Source organism: Leucopleurus acutus, assembly GCF_964270905.1.
Source record: "Leucopleurus acutus genome assembly, chromosome: 5".
Taxonomy (NCBI): Eukaryota; Metazoa; Chordata; class Mammalia; order Artiodactyla; family Delphinidae; genus Leucopleurus; species Leucopleurus acutus.
Window position 1 is genome coordinate 81,378,895 of NC_139147.1, and position 16,853 is coordinate 81,395,747.

At 46.5% G+C, this 16,853-nt stretch overlaps 1 protein-coding gene and 1 long non-coding RNA gene across 4 annotated transcripts in view; one reads left to right on the plus strand and one right to left on the minus strand.

The window, feature by feature from the left end:
- LOC309962629 overlaps positions 1–16,853 on the minus strand; it is a 742,666-nt gene that overhangs the window by 260,457 nt on the left and 465,356 nt on the right. The gene's annotated exons all lie outside the window — the stretch shown is intronic.
- DGKG (diacylglycerol kinase gamma) overlaps positions 1–16,853 on the plus strand; it is a gene marked incomplete at its 5' end in the record, with an annotated part of 158,831 nt that overhangs the window by 42,508 nt on the left and 99,470 nt on the right. For 2 of the 3 annotated variants that reach the window (XM_082840520.1, XM_082840521.1), the window contains 8 exons: positions 581–655; positions 1,356–1,478; positions 5,959–6,076; positions 7,626–7,714; positions 10,790–10,906; positions 11,914–12,006; positions 13,569–13,628; positions 16,130–16,209. In XM_082840520.1, coding sequence (XP_082696646.1) covers positions 581–655; positions 1,356–1,478; positions 5,959–6,076; positions 7,626–7,714; positions 10,790–10,906; positions 11,914–12,006; positions 13,569–13,628; positions 16,130–16,209 — 755 coding nt within the window. The remainder of the gene's footprint in view (positions 1–580; positions 656–1,355; positions 1,479–5,958; positions 6,077–7,625; positions 7,715–10,789; positions 10,907–11,913; positions 12,007–13,568; positions 13,629–16,129; positions 16,210–16,853) is intronic. The other variant, XM_082840522.1, reaches the window with a different exon arrangement.

The window sequence follows — 16,853 nt, forward strand, 5'->3', positions numbered from 1 at the left end:
TCATTAGGCAAACATACCCTTCATGAATTTCCTGTTCCAAGAGTCCTGGACCCAGGACTTGATACAAAGGAAACAAAGGAGATGCCAAAAGGAATCTGAATCATAGTGCCTGAGAAAGGACCAACACAGTGGCTCTACATCCAACTGAAACTGACCCCCAAGGGGTATAGATGAATCCCACGTTGCTAAAGCTGTGGGAATGAGGTGTGGGAAAAGAGGGAAGAAGTAAGTGCCTTGGTTTGTAAGTATTTGTAGGATCACAAAGAAGGAGGAAACAGGAGTGCTTTCTATGCTAAGTCAAAGCACAGAATAGGGGAAAGAAGGTGGGTCTAGGAGGAGGTCAGTGTTCAGTGAGCTTTCTGCATACCTCTGGCTTATCCACGGTCTGTGTTTCTTGTGAGCTTTGTGGTCAAGGCAGAAATAAAGAGCAAAAACAAATAGTGAGTGCTTGATGAAATGCCAGTATACTGTACCAGCTGCTTCTCACGCTCTGCCCTGCCCATCTTCCCACGGGGTTGGATTTTGAGTCTTGCTTGTAAAAGCACGTCTTCAGTTGGCTTCTCTCCTTGATGTTTTCTAGGAGATGGATCGTATTGTCAACCAGATGCTACACATTGCCCAGTATCTCGAGTGGGATCCCACGGAGCTAAGGCCTGTGAGTTTCCAAAAGCAAGGGGTGACTTTCCAGTGAGCTTCCAAGATGAGAGTGGGACTTGGAAACACATGTTTACGGTGCAGGCTGTCCCAGATCATCTTCTTAGAGGTGACTTCTCTGGGTCCTACACCTTGATCTCCCACTTCCCTGATAGGAAAGATTAGAGGCGGCAGGGGAAAGTATAGACTAATTCAAATAACAATACCTAATAATACCCCCTAACGCTTTCACCAAAGCTAAATTTTTATAACAGGAGCTCAGAGATCAGAGAATTTAGAAAGACTTTTAAAGATTTTTCTCAATCATTAGATAATATTAATAATAATAATTACATTGGGGGCTCCTCTGAGTCCGATATAATATTTAGCGTTTTATATACATTTTCTCTCGTCTTCACTACCATGCTGCAAACATAGCAATACTAGTTCCAGTTTACAGACGAGAAAAGCAGAATCCAGAGAGTTGGGGTGGCTTGTCGAAGGCCACACAGGTCAGGGCAGAGCCAGGCCTGGACCCCTGTTCTCCTCACCCCCATTTGCTCCCTCAATGCTCTACTCACTCCGAATCAGAGGGGAAAGGGGTAAAACACAAGCCAGAAAACAGAACAGAAGAGAAAGAAAAGGGCAGGGTGGGCGGGGCAGGGGTGGGGCAGAGAAGTCGAAGAGGAAAGTGGACAGTGGTTGCTTTATGGATTCCACAGATATTGAAGGAGATGTTACAAGGGATGGACTACGACCGGGATGGCTTTGTGTCTCTCCAGGAGTGGGTCCACGGAGGGATGACCACCATCCCATTGCTCGTCCTCCTGGGCATGGACGACTCTGTAAGTTGCAAGCTTGAGGTCAAAGACCTCTCACCTTTCAGAAACATCAGGTTCCATGTGGAAGTTAATATCCTTGGCTTCTGCCCCAGACTTCCCAATGGACAGCCCCTATGCTCTAGGCCAGCCCAAGAGTCCTCTCTTTTTACCTATTAGTGCCTGAAATATTATTCATTCATTTGACAGACGTTTACTAAATTATTACTAAATAAAGATACTGTTCTAAGGGCTACGAGGGAACACAGATACAATATTCACCCACCGGAAACTTATGCTCAACCAGGCAAAGGGCAAAAAATATTCAGGGAAGAATTCCATCTTTTTCACAAATTAGGTTTAAAAATGCTAAGAGAGTTGGGGAAGGAAGGAAGGAAAGGAAGAAAGAAAGGAAAAAATACTGATTTGTTGTGAGGCAGAGGGCGTTCAATAATAATATCTTTTTTTTTTTTTTTTTTTTTTTGGTACGCGGGCCTCTCACTGTTGTGGCCTCTCCCGTTGCGGAGCACAGGCTCCGGACGCGCAGGCTCAGCGGCCATGGCTCACGGGCCCAGCCGCTCCACAGCATGTGGAATCTTCCCGGACCGGGGCACGGACCCGCGTCCCCTGCATCAGCAGGCAGACTCGCAACCACTGTGCCACCAGGGATGCCCATAATAATATCTTATTTAACAATCAGAACAACCAGATAAGGTAGATTTTTTTTAACCCATTTAAACAGATGGAAAACTGAGATTCTGAGTCCGAAGAGGAAAAAGAATAGCCAGCATTTATTTGTACTTGACTCCAAAGAACCTGCACTTTCGAACATCTCACACTTAGGAGTGAGACCAGTGGAAGAAACTTTGGAGGGTGTTTGCCCTGGCTCTGAAGGATGTGTGGGATTTTGATATCCCATTCTTGAGATAAAGATAAAGACCTAGGATATTTGATCTGGCTCTCGAGGATGGGTATGATTTGGCTGGTAGCAGAGAGAGTTTGTAGCTTGATCAAAGACCCACATGAAAGAAAATTCAGGGTGTTTTAGAGAAACCTCCCAGTTTTGATCAGAGTAGGGAATACATGTAGAGGCTTAATGTGAAATCACTGGCATCTGACCTGGTCTGCTTATTTACCATGAAAGTAGCTTCCATACACGAGGTAGGGAAGATTAGAACTAAAAGTACAAATGGTGACATTAGCGTTTACCAGTACAGTCACACAGGTTGTAAGACAATACCTTTTCAAGATTACTGAAATGTCAAAGATAGGGACAGAACAGCAGGTTCATTTGGGTTAGCCTCTAGCTGATGTTGTTGCCTGTGCTGTGTCCATCTGACAGTTCTGCAATTCAGGACTAAAGCTGAGCCCTCATCTCCAGCCCTCAAGGACTAAGAATCCTGCAATTATCTCATAGCGTGTCCAGCTCTTTCCAAGTGCTAAATAGAAATCAATGAACCAGGATCTCCTTTTTCCTTATAACCCTAGAAGGTCAGAGCTGGAAGAGAACTTGGTGCTCCCTGGTCTGACCCCTTCCTTTTTCATACCAAGGACCAGAGAGGTAAAGGCACTTGCCCATGGACACACACCTAGTTAGTACCAGAAGCCATCTTCCATATTCAGTAACAGCAGACTTCTCATGCAGTGATTTCTTACCAAGAACCTACTGTGTGCATGAACCCACGTGAGCTAGGACCTGGGGGTGCTCAGATAGGTTAGGTATACTTTCTGCTATCAAGGCTCAAGATTATAGCTGAATCAAAGTGAAAGTTCTGCCTGAGTGCTGTTCTAAAGCACCTGTTTTTTCTCTGAAACATGGAAATAGAGATGGGACATTTTAATCACAAGGAACCAATTTCTAGTTCTGTTTCCTATTTTGGACTTGTTGAGTCCAAAGTGCCACCAACTCTTTGCTTGGAGGGGATCCACTGTTTTATGGCTGGAAGAGGGAGAGACATTGTTTCTTCAGCATTCTCCCCAGTGTCTCCCCCTGATGCCAAATCAGCCTTGTATTAAAACCATACTTTACCTCAGGAATAATGCAAACAAAAAACAAATGTGCATTTGGTTTTTATTAATTGAAATTTTATGCATTTATTTGAAAATAGGCACTAAATTGTATGTTTTCACATTAATAGTTGGGGTTCTAGGGAAAGCGTTCCTCGATGTCTTAAAAGCCACCTTGCTTGTTTGGCTTTTTTCAAAACCCACATGTGGCCACTGAAAAGTCTGGGGATCTCTGAATGGCATGTATGAGAAACAGTCTGTCTCCCAAGGGAACTGCAGTCTCAACCCAAAACCTGGCGTGCGTAAGGAACGTTACTCCTACACCCTGCAGCCGCCAACGTGCAGAAATAAAGGAGCCACATGATGGTGCTATAACCCAAGCAGAAATGTTACTTTATCCCAAGTCAGGGTCCCTTTGCTTCTTACCCTGTATCTATGAAAATAGCTGACTCTCCCTTGCTCAGATACTGATTGATTTTGCCAATAAAGGTATTTCAGGTCAAATGACCATCCCTTGGGCTGGATGAAGAAGGAGCTGGGTCTGCTAAGAGTGCTGTAATTTCCCTTCTGTCCATGAAGGAAAACCCTGGTCTGTGGAGGTACAGGAGAGGCATGGAAGGAGCATGGGCTCCGAGGCCAGCAAGAGCCCCCAGTGTGACTACGGGCTCAGCTTGGTCACTTATTATTTGTGTGGTCTTGGGCTATTTATATAACTTCTATGAGTCTTTGCTTCTTCATTTCTAGAACAGGTCTAAATCTACCTCCTTACACGTAGGAAAGCACTCTACTAATTTTTGTGTCCCCTACTGCCTAGCACGGAGTAGGAACTTAATAAATGTTTTCATTTTCAATGTGTCGGGCACTGGATTAGAATCCTCACTTACAGTATTTCACTTAATTTTTACAAAAATCCCTTGAGGTCAATGTTTGTCAAAGGAATGAATGAATAGATATTTAAGTGGATCATTTAATCAGTTAGTGAACCCATTTACTAAAGTAGAAGCCATTAGATAAAAAGGCTTTAATTCTGTAAAACTCAGGTTTTGGAAGAAGCAGGGTTTTGAGGTGGTAAGAAGAAAATAACGTATCCTCGCCCCAGGAGGAGACCAGCATTTGAAAAAGCATGTGGGCTCCTCTAGAGACCGTTAGCAGAAGAGTTGAGCACAGGAATGGGTCTGGCCACTATGACCAACCCAAACCAGAGGGACACAGAAGTAAGAAGTGGGTTTCAATCCAGCACTTTGGACTCCATGTACCTGACTCTCAATCCTTACCACCTTACAGTACTTTTTACTACCCTTAACAACAGCCCAAGAGTGTTACTCTTTTTTTTTTTTTTTTTTGAGTGTTACTCTTTTGATGGACAAAAGGTCAAGGACACCATACCTGGAGGGATGCTCCTGAAGGCACAGTCTCCAGCAAGCCTATGCTCCCAGGGGCTAGAAGGTGGGAGCTTTGGTGTCCAAGGAAGGTGTGTGATTACATGAGGCTTGGCTTATCTGGTAGATAGAATGAATTTGCTCCCAAGCCAAGTCAGGGGGAAATGGCTTAACCCTCTTTCTGTCTCTGTCTCTTTGCTGTTTTATCTGTGCACAGAAAGGTGATGAGACGAGTACATTGTTTTTACTAAGCTAATTTTTTCTGATTATAAAACTAGTACCTCCTCACTGTAGAAAATTTGGAAAATACAGAAGAAAGTAGAAATTAGAGAATAAAATAAATCCATAGTGCTGCTAGCTATAGCTAACCTCTGTTAACAGTTTGGTGACGTTTTTTCCCGTACGACATATCATGGTATAAAACTGAGATCATAATATATCATCAAATTTGCATTCTGTTTTTTTCCCTTAGAACTTAGTATCATGAGCACATTCCCAAACCATTCAATGTTCTTATAAATATGTTTTTGATGGCCACTTAACATTAAATCATACAGATGTACCACAAACCTTTTGGTCATTTTGAGGCCTGTAGGATATTTTCAGTTATTTTAAATAATGCTGGGTTAAACATCTGACAGAGCACAAAAATGCTCATCTATCTTTCAAAAATGATTTCTTTAGGATAGAATCCAAGAAAGGAAGTTTATAAGTTGAAGGTTGTAAACATTTAAAGGATAGATAGATGGGTGATAGATAGATGATAGATCGTTATAGATAATAGATGATTGATAGGTAATAGATGATTAATAGATGATTGAAAGAAAGAAAGAAAGAAAGAAAGAAAGAAAGATTGTTCTGATTTCCACTCCCCCCACCACATACTCTACTCAGATGGCCCTAATTTTTAATATTTGCTTATTTTAGAAAATACACACAAAGAATTTTGTTTTGATTTGCATTTCTATTAAAATAATCTCTACAACAGTAAAATAAGTGAATAACAAAATAAATTTGTGAATACGTGAATAACAAAATAAATTTGTTTTCCAGATATGAGAAGAGACTCTTTTTAGAAAGAGTGGGGCTGCCTGCATCTCATTCCCTTGCTGTCCCCGCAGGGCTCCAAGGGGGACGGGAGGCACGCCTGGACCATGAAGCATTTCAAGAAACCAACCTACTGCAACTTCTGCCATGTCATGCTGATGGGCGCTCGGAAGCAAGGCCTGTGCTGCATTTGTGAGTAAACTTCCTTCAAACCCCTTTTCCCAGGAACTGTCTTGCTCTATACATGACTGAGCCATTCCCAGAAAAGTTTAGGCATCTTTGCTTCCTAGCTTGAGGGATTTGCCATATTATTCCAACAGCAGAAAATAAAGCAAAACTTCCATGTCCTGTTTTTGTTCTACCCAAGTCAAAGGGACAAATATTATCCTATTAGAGTCTCGTCATAGGCCACTGACTGCCTAGAAAAAGTTATTAAGGTTCAAATGTAGTTAAAAAGCATCTCATAATAATTTCAATTGAGTTTTGCTAGTGAATGTTTTGGTTGGTCAGAAGAACCTGTTTGGTTTTTTTTTTAATTAATAAGCAACTATATTCATATATACAATGGAATTAAAATTATCCATTTGTTTGACTTTATAATCTATTTAGTAAAGTCAGATTGGAGAGGAGAAAAAAACACACATGGAAAAGGAAGGAGGGAGACTGGAAAGGAGGACAGAAGAAAGAGATGGAGGAGAAGGAAGAAAGAAGGGGTCATGTAGGAAAGAGGGTGGGTTTGCAGAGCAGGAAGAGAAGGGAGGGGCTGCAGCAAGAAGGCTTTGTAGGGCCCAGGCTGCGTGGGTGCAGAATCCTGCCCCCCACCTCAGGATGCAGACAGCAAGCACTCAGCCTGAACCCTCCAGGAACTGGGGAGCTGCTGCGGCAGCGAGGGCCGTCGGGTATGGGGCGGGTCACCAAAATGTTTTATCTGCCATGCACACAGGAGCCAGGCAGCAGGCAACCTCAGCCACAAAAGTCATCGTAGCAGAGCTGGGCCCCGTGTCTACCAAGAGCAAGCATCAGCAGGCAAAAGTAGGGGCCCCCCTGTCTTTCCAGCACCTATTTCAAATCCAGCTCTCACCCACTTTTCATAGGCCCAGCCTCATTCCTAGTACCTTCTAGGCCTGTTGGCACAGTAGTAAACAGTAACAACAGCAGTCATTTGTGGAATAGCTGTTCTGACCCGCACACGTGGTGCTTTATACAAATTATGTAATGCTGCAAAGAGAAAGCAATCTTCTTCCCATTTTGTAGAAAACCCTGAATTTCAGAGCGGTGAAGGAACTTACCCTAGATTGTGTGGGTAGTTACAAAGGGCAGAGCCAGAGTTCAGGCTCAGGCCTTCCTGTCTCCAGAGTTAGGAAGACCCCGGCCTTGCTCTCCACGCCCCAACATCCTGACATTCAGTACTGTGGCATTGGCATAGCCAGGATGACTCCTCACTCCCCTTAAGCGGAAAGCACCTTTCTGGGGATGTCTTCCTGCTGCGTTCACCACCCGCGGTGGAAGGCAGTGTGGCGGGGGGAGGGTGCAGGAGCATGTCTGGGAGATAGTCATGGACTCTTCTCAGTGAACAACTGGAGACTTGAATTGCCATTAGGCAAGGCCAGCTCCATATGTCCCCTGCCCCTGACTGGCCACGCAGAGGGAGGCACGGGCCTCAGCTGGTGTGGGGGGCAGGGGGATGGCTGACCTTCCCTACGTGGTCACTCACAGTCACTTTTCTTATTTTTATTTTCAGACTGTAAATACACCGTCCATGAACGCTGTGTATCCAAAAACATTCCCGGGTGTATCAAAACGAACTCAAAAACCAAAAGGGGAGGAGAGGTTGGTGATACCTATTGCCTTCTTCTCCTGCATGCTGTGTCCCAGGCAACATGTCCATCTCCACAGATTCCTGGGCAGGAAGGGGCTTTGGGAGCTTTATACAGTCCCTTCTCTGCCTCACCCTTAAACCATCTTGTCCATCCTTCAATCCATTTAGCATCTCCCTGGTGCCCACCGTGTGCCAGATCCTGTGCCAGGGGGTATGCAGGTTAAAAGGTGGTCCTCAGCCTGGAGGACTGTGCAGTCTAGTGGGAGGAGACAGGCATGTAAGCGAAGTGCAAAGTAACGAGCTGTGCAGTAGCGATAGGGCTGTGTGGGACATACAGTTGAGGCACCAAGGGTGGCGGACAGGGAAGGTTTCACCAGAAAGATGGCATTTGAGTTGTGTCTTGAACCCAAATCAGCGGGATCTCATAAGGAATCAAGGAGGACAAGGCACCCCGGGCTGGAGAAGCCTCAAGTGTGAAGGCGTGGAGACGCGGCTTATTATCGGATCTGTACTTGGTTCCGTGTGACTGGGAGAGAGGATGCTTCGAAGGAAGCGGCGGGAGGTGTGCTGCAGAACTGGTGAGATCCAGGTCTTGTGAGGCCAGCTGAGGACTTGGGAAGGGGTTTCATTTGTAGCTAAGGGACCGTTGAAGAGCTTTGAGTACAGGAGGAGGTGTTTGGGTTTGCAGGTTAGGTTAATTGCTCTGACCATGGTGCCAGAGAGAGATCAGATCAGAAGGGATGCAAAAAACTTTTCCAACAGTTCAGGCAAGAGTTAATGCTGCCCTAGGGCCTGACTGGGGTGGCGTCTGCACTCACCCACTATGCTCTGCTATGTCTGCAGTAGCACAGTGATGGCTGTGTCTGTGCTGAGTGAGTGTCCCCCAGCCATGCCGGTTGTTGAGTGTTTTGGCTGTCCCACTGGCTAAGGTGGAAGACATAAAGGGAGAGTCTGAGAGATAATTTGGAAGGTCCTACCACAAGGACCTGGTGACAATCGTGTAGGGGATGAGAGAGGGAGAGAGGTTGGAAATGGCTACCAGGTTTCTAAGGTGGCCATTGGCTGGTACCATTCACTGAGTCTGGAAATAGACTCTTCTTCAAATTAGCAGGGGAAAGGCACTCCGAGTTCCTGCAGAGGGAAAACCCCATTGAGGAATCTGAGTCAGGAGATGGTTAGCAGGTGGGAGTGGTATCCAGCTCTCCCACAGTAGGACTCCGAGAGAGAAGGGCGCCTCCAGGGACACGCATGCATGCCTGTGAGACGCCGCGTGGCCTCTTGTCTACTCCTTCCGTACCACGCCCATACACACACCGTTCCATGTCCATGCCTTTCACCAGGACATATGGTGCACCTCCTGGGCTCAGGCCCTAAGCCTGCACTCCTGCCATTGCCACACTTGGAACAGAGGGAGACCTCTGAGGGACCAGCAGGGCACATTCACGACCTTCTGAGTCTCCAGAGGCAACCTAAGTCTTTAACCGTCTCTTCTGACCCTGGAAGAGGATGGAGAAGGTAACGTGGTGTTGGGAGACTGCCGTGGACTTGGAGTCAGGAGACCTGGCCATGAGTCCCTGCTTGGCCACTTACCAGCCTTGGAACGTAGGACCAGTTACTTAACCTCTCTGCAGCCTCATATTTTTTCTCTGTGAAGTAAAAATAATAATAATCTCAGAACAAATTCATTGTGACCATGTAGATGACAAATTGATTAGCAAACTGAGTTCTTTATACCCTCAGGGGTGAATGGCAGAAGGAGAAACTACAGAGTACATGTGACACATCTTCTAGAGCAACAGTTTTACCAAAAATCTTTTGGAAGGAGGACGCAGTAACTTAACTGATAAGTAATTTAAAACTTTTACCTAATACAGACATGGATGGTGTCATGCAGATATTCCGTGTGTTTTTAATATTGTGCTTGCAGTTGGCACTTCAGGCTATGTCCCCACGTTCCCCCAGAGTCCATATCCACCCCTTCCGCTATTCAGGATACCCTGGTGAAAAATTTTTTGAGGAGGTCTATAGAATTCCCGGGGGACTTAACTGAGGGCTCAGACCCCCAGAATTTGGTGTCATGGGTCGCTTTGCATTTATAGTCACACACGTACACATGCATTCACACCTGCTTCCCAAGTTCCTGGGCTGCTTCAGGGGCATGTCCTGGCCAAGAGGCAGGTACAACACGCTCTCCAGGAAACAGATGTGAAAGCTGCTGGCTGGTGACCCACACCAATCCCTTTGGGCTTTCTCTCTAACTTCCTTCCTGAGAGCTTCTCAACCTTGGCTGCATATGATAATCACTCAGTGTGCTCTAAAACATACTAATGATGGCTCTCATCCCCAGAGACTCTAATTTATTTTGTCTGGAGTGAGGGCTGGGCATTAGGACTTCTAGATGCTGGCCAGGTGGTCCTGAGGGGCTGCTAAGGCTGAGAGGCACCGGCCCATAGAAGACAGAGGGGGAAGGGATTCCCCATCAGGGGCACCCCCCCCCAAGGGCCAGGACTGTGCCAGGAAGGCCCTTCCAAATGTGCTGTCTCGTTGAATCCTCCCAGAAAACCCAGAGGTGGGGCATTTGATGCCAATTTCTGCAGATGAAGGACCTGAGACTCAGAGAGGTCCAGGAACTGGCCAAAGGTCACCCCGCTGCAAAGTGGAAGATCAATGACTCCAACCAGTTTTGTCTGTAGCCCAAGCCCTGCTGCGTTTCCCTGCACCCCGCTGCCTTCCAGAAAAGGGCACACACAAATACATCCCTTTGCAAAGAGTTCCGGTGACACACAGATGAACTGCAAGACGAGATGCTCAGAGGCTTGACTGCCAGAGGGGGTGAACTGTTCAAAGAGCAGGCAAAGTGGCTTTCCATCCACCTCGATTAGCATAATAGAGGTTAGGTAGGGAGTGACCACACTGGTGCAATTCAGCAAAGCAGCCTGGCATCCAGAAGTGCACCCACTAAACAGGAACCAACCCTCTCTGGCCTCCCCGCTCCCTGCGCTCCTCCCAGACCCTTCTCCGCAGGCCCAGGGCCCTGGGATGTGGTTCTGCAGCCTTCCCTGGTATCCTTCGCTTCCCTCCTGCAGGGGATGCAGCACACCTGGGTGGAAGGGAATTCCTCTGTCAAGTGTGACCGGTGCCACAAAAGTATCAAGTGCTACCAGAGTGTCACCGCGCGGCACTGCCTGTGGTGCTGGATGACGGTGGGTTGGCGCCCAGGGCAGTCCTGCTGCTTTTCAGCGTGGTTTTTTGCTCAAGCATCCTGCCGGAGGGCATGAGCAGAGCTACGTGGGCAAGGCAGAGAGGGAGCCTAGAGCCCCTGTTCAGTGCCCTAAGTCTAACTGCCTCCAGTAAATCACCAAGATGCCCAGAGGGAGGGCAACCCCCAGGGATGCTTAAGAAGAAGCTGACCAGTCTGCTCTCTTTGTGGCCAGGCAGCTGTGAACAGCAGGCCAGACCATTAACTTCCTTCGCCTGGGTGTTGTCTGGGCCGGGGGCACTGACAGAGTGGGAGAGGAATTAGATACTCAGTCACCTGCATCAGAGGAAGGCATACTCCTGACAGCAACCCCACTGCCTGGACAAGAGGCCTGTGCCCACTGTCATCATCCATGACAAATGTCCACTTCCTCCTTGGACACCTGGAGCTGCCTGACCTGCCTTCCAAAGCAGACTCAGTGCCGTGTCTTGTCCCCTTGACTGGGTATCAGCCTCAGAAAGGACGTGTCAGACTGCAGAACTCTTAAAATGCAGAGGCCGAGTCATGGGGTTCACCTCCAGCCTCTCATGAGTTTGTTCAACAAGATCTCCTTCCTTCCAGTGTCTCAGAGCCTAGGGAGCAAATATCCCATGGGGGCTCTGGAATCCACGTGGGGGTGCTATACGGACAGGCCACAGGCCTGCTCGGGACCGTTTTGCTCCAGCTGCCATGGGCAGCACTTGGTCTCCTTTCTCTGCCCACAGCAGACTTGGCACCCATAACCAAGCACAGACACCGGTACACACTACACACCACAGACACCGGTACACACTACACACCACACACACACACACTCTCTCTCTCTCTCTCTACTTTACTGTGAAAGCCAGCAGTGCATCAGGATTTAGAGGAGCACTAGGCAACCTGCCTCCCTAGTAAATTTCTGAACCCTCATACTTGACATTTCCTTGATCACTTTCACTTAACTCTCATCTTCATTTTTTCCTCCAGTTTCACCGCAAATGTGAATTGTCAACTTTGTGTGACGGTGGGGAGCTCAGAGACCATATTTTGCTGCCCACGTCAATATGCCCCATCACCCAGGTAAGTGCTGCCACCCCGATGGGGCTCTGGCTCCCCTGCAACCCCAGCTCATGTTTCAGATGCAGGCAGCATTCAGACAGTCACACCCCTCCGAGGGCTCCCTCAGCAACTCTTAGGAGTTGCTGTTTTCAGCCCAAGTTTAAAAGAGGTCAGTGCTGCACAGTCAGATTGTCCAGGAAAACTTCCCTGACTAAAATGATTCCAACCGCTGGCCACCCAGAATGCTCTGAAATGGCCCAGCAAGGAAAGCGCATTCATTCTAAGCACCTTGCAGGCAGATCACATATATGGAACCTCAGTGAACACCTGTGCACAGCTAGGCTTCCCAGGCCTCCCTTGTCCCTGTCACCCTCTCTCCTGTGTCCAAACATGGACCTCCCTCTGCCTTGAAGATTTCCACTTGGGTGTCACAGCCCTTCTTGGAAATGAAAGATGCAAACTTAAACTCTATTTATCCCCATCTGAAGCTTTCTCTGTCTCCTGTGTTGAAGACCCCTCTTTCAAGCCAAGCACCAAACACCTTAACTGTCCTCTTTCCATGTTAAAGATGCTGCTGAGTTCCACTGATTCCTCACATCTCACCCTGGACTTGACCATCTTCTTTCTTATTAAAAACTAGAGAAAAAAACCCACCACTTTAAAAACTATTTGGCAGTATCTACTAAGTTGGAAATACACAAACTCTATGACTCAATAATTGCCCTCCCGTGAGAAATACGAGCCTTTATTCCACCAGAAGACATGTCCGGGAATGTTCCTATCAACTTTATTCATAACAGTCAGGCACTGGAAGCAAGCTAAATGACCACTGACAAGAGAATAGGTAAATAAGTTGAGGCAGATTAGTATAATGGAATACTGCATTGCAATGGAAAACAACCATGCTTAGATGCAAAAATATGGATAATCCCAAAAATATAATGCTGAATAAAGGAACCTAGACTCAGAAAAGATATGGTCTATGATTCCATTGATATGAAATTCAAAAGCCAGGCAAAACCAATAAGGTGTGAGGAGTCACAACAGAATTATGCCGGAAGAGGCAGTAGTTACAAGGGCATATACGTATGCAGAAATTCACAGAACTGTAGATTTAAATTTGAGCATTTTACTATATGTGACATTAAACCTCAATGAAATGAATAATAAACATTGAAAAAACAAACAAACAAAATAGGACATATGACTTAGGATTACATCATTTAGGTAGTGCTTAACAGAGAAACCAGATCTGAGACCTTGCTTCTCAAAGCTCAGGCTTCTAAATCAACAAAGTAGATTTCTGCCCATTTTAGTGTTTCCTCTGAAACACTGTGTCCCTTCCAGTGTCTCGAAGTTAAAGTCAGGGCAAGTGATGACAACTGCCTGGAGAGTCCTTGAGAAACCCAAAGGGAACATTTCTTTTCTTACGTCCGAAGTCCCACTTTGAAAAACTCCTCCCTACACTATATTGGTTTTCTATTCTCTTCCTTTATATTAACCATTTGTTTTTCTTCTGATTTCCTTTTTTGTAGTAGGCATTTTTTTTTTCAAAAGATGCTTGTCTTTCCTCTCTTTTATAGGACAGGCAAGATGGGAAATCTGATGGTACCATGTCAGCCAAGGACGAACTTGTAACGCAGGTACCTCGGCAAGCCCCAAATCTACTCACTCGTTCTAAGCTGGTCCAAGGCTGTGGAGGGGAGAACAGGATTTGGCTTCTAGAGAAACACATCTCAACATCTGCTTTCTTATCTGATTGATTATATCACACAGGACACTGTATTTCCAGCCTCTGGGGTTACCTTTGACAACCACACTGTAGGCAAGTGGTGCGAAGGGAGGTTGGTTGATCCCGTGGCTGGCTGAACTGGCTTTATCACCTTTTTAGGAACACAATGCATAGAACTTCATTATGCATACTCCCTGAATAATAACAAGAATGTGGCTTAAAGATAGACAATTAGGTTTTCCAGGACTGCCAAGCTGTCTGCAGAATGTGATCTGCCGGAACAGAGTTAACAAGATCCAAAGGTTCTTTTTCATCCTTAAACGTATATTTCAGCACTCATTTTTCTAGCTGGATCCACCAATGAACTTCTCTTTGTGCATTTCACAAAGTTCCAGGGAATGCAGGAAAGGCAGCCTGGTGAGGTAGAACAAGTACCAGAAAAGGAAATAGCACACTGGGGCCTTCTCCTCTGCCTCTGAACCTTAAGTTTCCTTGTTTGAAAGGGGGCGTAGCAATCCCTGCACCGCCCACCTCCCATAGACGCTCCAAGATTCAATGAGAACATGTAGATGAGTGTAAAACATAAGCAATGGTGCTTAATGTGGGAAAGCTCTAGACACCTTGAAAGGGAGAAAGTCAGATGGAGCGCGCGCGCGCACACACACACACACACACACACACACACACACACACACACGGCGCAGGTATGTCAGTTGTTTACAGCTGGCATCTATCTGGTTATCCTGCATCTGTTCTGATTGGGCAGTGCCCATGCTGTACAGGTTGTTAAAACATTTTGGATATCACCCCCAGAGATAAAGAATTACTCCTTAAGCTCCAAGATGCTTCTGGGTTTCACACAAATAATCACCCTTGGCAGATGAGAAAATTCCTAAAATTTATAAAGGATGCTGCTGTCCGTTTCAAACAATATGGCCCTGTGTTTGGTGAATTTTTAGCGTGCAATCTGGAAAAGTAGGCATTAGATAGTGAATATGGAGCAAAGCTGCATCTCTACCGGTGTGTCCTTCTGCTGAAGATACAGGTATTTATCGAGTACCCACTCTTGTATCTGGGGCAATGGGGCCCTTGGTAGAAAGGTTATACACACACACGCCCTGCTCCTGAGGCATTAAAATCCATTTGATGTTTTGTGATATTTACCTGAGAAAATAAAAAATAAAGACATATACAAATAAATGATAACAAAAGAAACCCAGAAGATATTATTGGGTTGGCCAAAAAGTTGGTTCTGGTTTTTCATAAGACCTTATGGAAAATCCCGAACGAACTTTTTGGCCAAACCAATATATGCTTCAAGTGCAATAGCTTTCGTTGCAATGATCAAGGAAAACTTCATAGAGGAAGTAGCTCTTGAATCGGGCCCTGAGAATGAGGAGTTCTTTTTTAAGAGGTTGCAAAGAAGGAAGTGGGCATTTCAGGAGGAGAAGAAACCAGTGTGAGCAGCCCCAAAGGGTGGGAATTAACTCCCTAGAAGGTACGAGCCACGCTTGGCTGGAACTGCAGTGAAGGTTAGAGTAATTAAGAGAGAACAGTAGATTGGGGCTGCACTTAAATGCCTTGCATGCCAGCTTAGGAGATCTGGATTTTATCCTCTGGGTAACGAGACATCTTTAAAGGTTTCTGAGCAGGAGTGGTATGACTAGTGATGTCCTGGGAAGGAACTGCATGGGGGCAGCATACAGGACTTCCCCTGAGGTGGGCAAGGCCCGAGCAGTGTGGGCACTGTGGCAGCTGCTGGAGATAAAGAGACATTCCAGGGAAAGAATTGGCAGGACAGGGTCTTCCCTGTATGCCTGGATGAGTAATAACAGTAGCCAGGAGAGAGGGCCAGTTTTGTGGGGAAAGAAGATAGGTCAGGTTTGGAGCGTGTTCTGGTGAGACATCTGGCTGAATGTACCCCCTGGACAGTGAGAAATGTGGAACCAGAGCTCAGGAGGAAAATGGGGGCTGGAAATGTGGATATGGAAGGTACTGGGGTGGAAGTATAGTTAACTTCATGGCTGTTACTTTATTTAGGTGTAGGCCGGATGGCCCTGACTTTTAAGATCATAATCAGTTGTATCCCTCACAAAATCTAATCTTGTGCTGTGGGCACAGTGCCACACCATTGTGAATAATTTGAAGTTGTAATGCCATTGCCCCATCTCTGATCCCAACTTCAAACGCTTGTCACCATTAACACTACTTAAAGGCCATTAGGCTGGAGACACTTAGCTGTTTAATCCCTCAGAAAACTCAGCCAGTGGACCAGCACCTTACTGCCTCCCGACCTCCTCTCCTCCATGCCTGGAACTGCTTCTCTCCCAGGAGCTGCCTTAGCATCCACTCTCATCGCATTCTTCCTATTGGCTGAAACAGAGCTAATTTCTTTTTCTTTTGCCTTTTAAGTATAAGATCATCCCCACCCCGGGTACCCACCCTCTGCTGGTTTTGGTGAACCCCAAGAGTGGAGGGAGACAAGGAGAAAGGTATGTTCTCTTCTTTTTCGAGATGGAGAGGCTAGGCCAACTGTAACCAAGTGGGCTGTGGACATGGCAGACCTGTGGTCCAATCCCAACCCTACCACAGACCACTTGATGACCTGGTCCAAGGGACTTAATGTCCTTGTGCCTTGGTTTCCTCCTCTGTAAGATGGAGGTAATAATCGTTTCTCCTCCCACAGGGGTTTTGTGAACATTAAAATAGACACTGTGCTAGCCTACGGCCTGTCACGTGGGCCATTATTATGGTTCCCAGAATCAGACTAAGTTCTGAGACGTCTGTTAACTTCCCAGCCTTGCAAGTCTTTTCTTGATTTAAGAGACGTGGCAGAGGCGCCTGGTTGAGACCTCCTGGCCTATCCCACCCTCGAGAAAGCAGGGCACCCGTCTCATCAGTGAAGGAAACGCCCAGTCAGGGGGAAGCCCCAAGAGAAGGGGAGGGGAGGGGTGGCAAGGGGCAGAGCAGCTCTGCCTCCCAGTGTTCAGCTCTGGGGCAGGGTGATCTGGAATCCAGGTTTTAAAAAATAACAAGCAGGGTTTAAGCAAGAATTATGAGAGTCCCCACCCCAGTCCTAGGGGCGGAGCACCCCTCCTGAACTGACCTGATTAGCCTCAAGCTGGAGCCTTGAAAC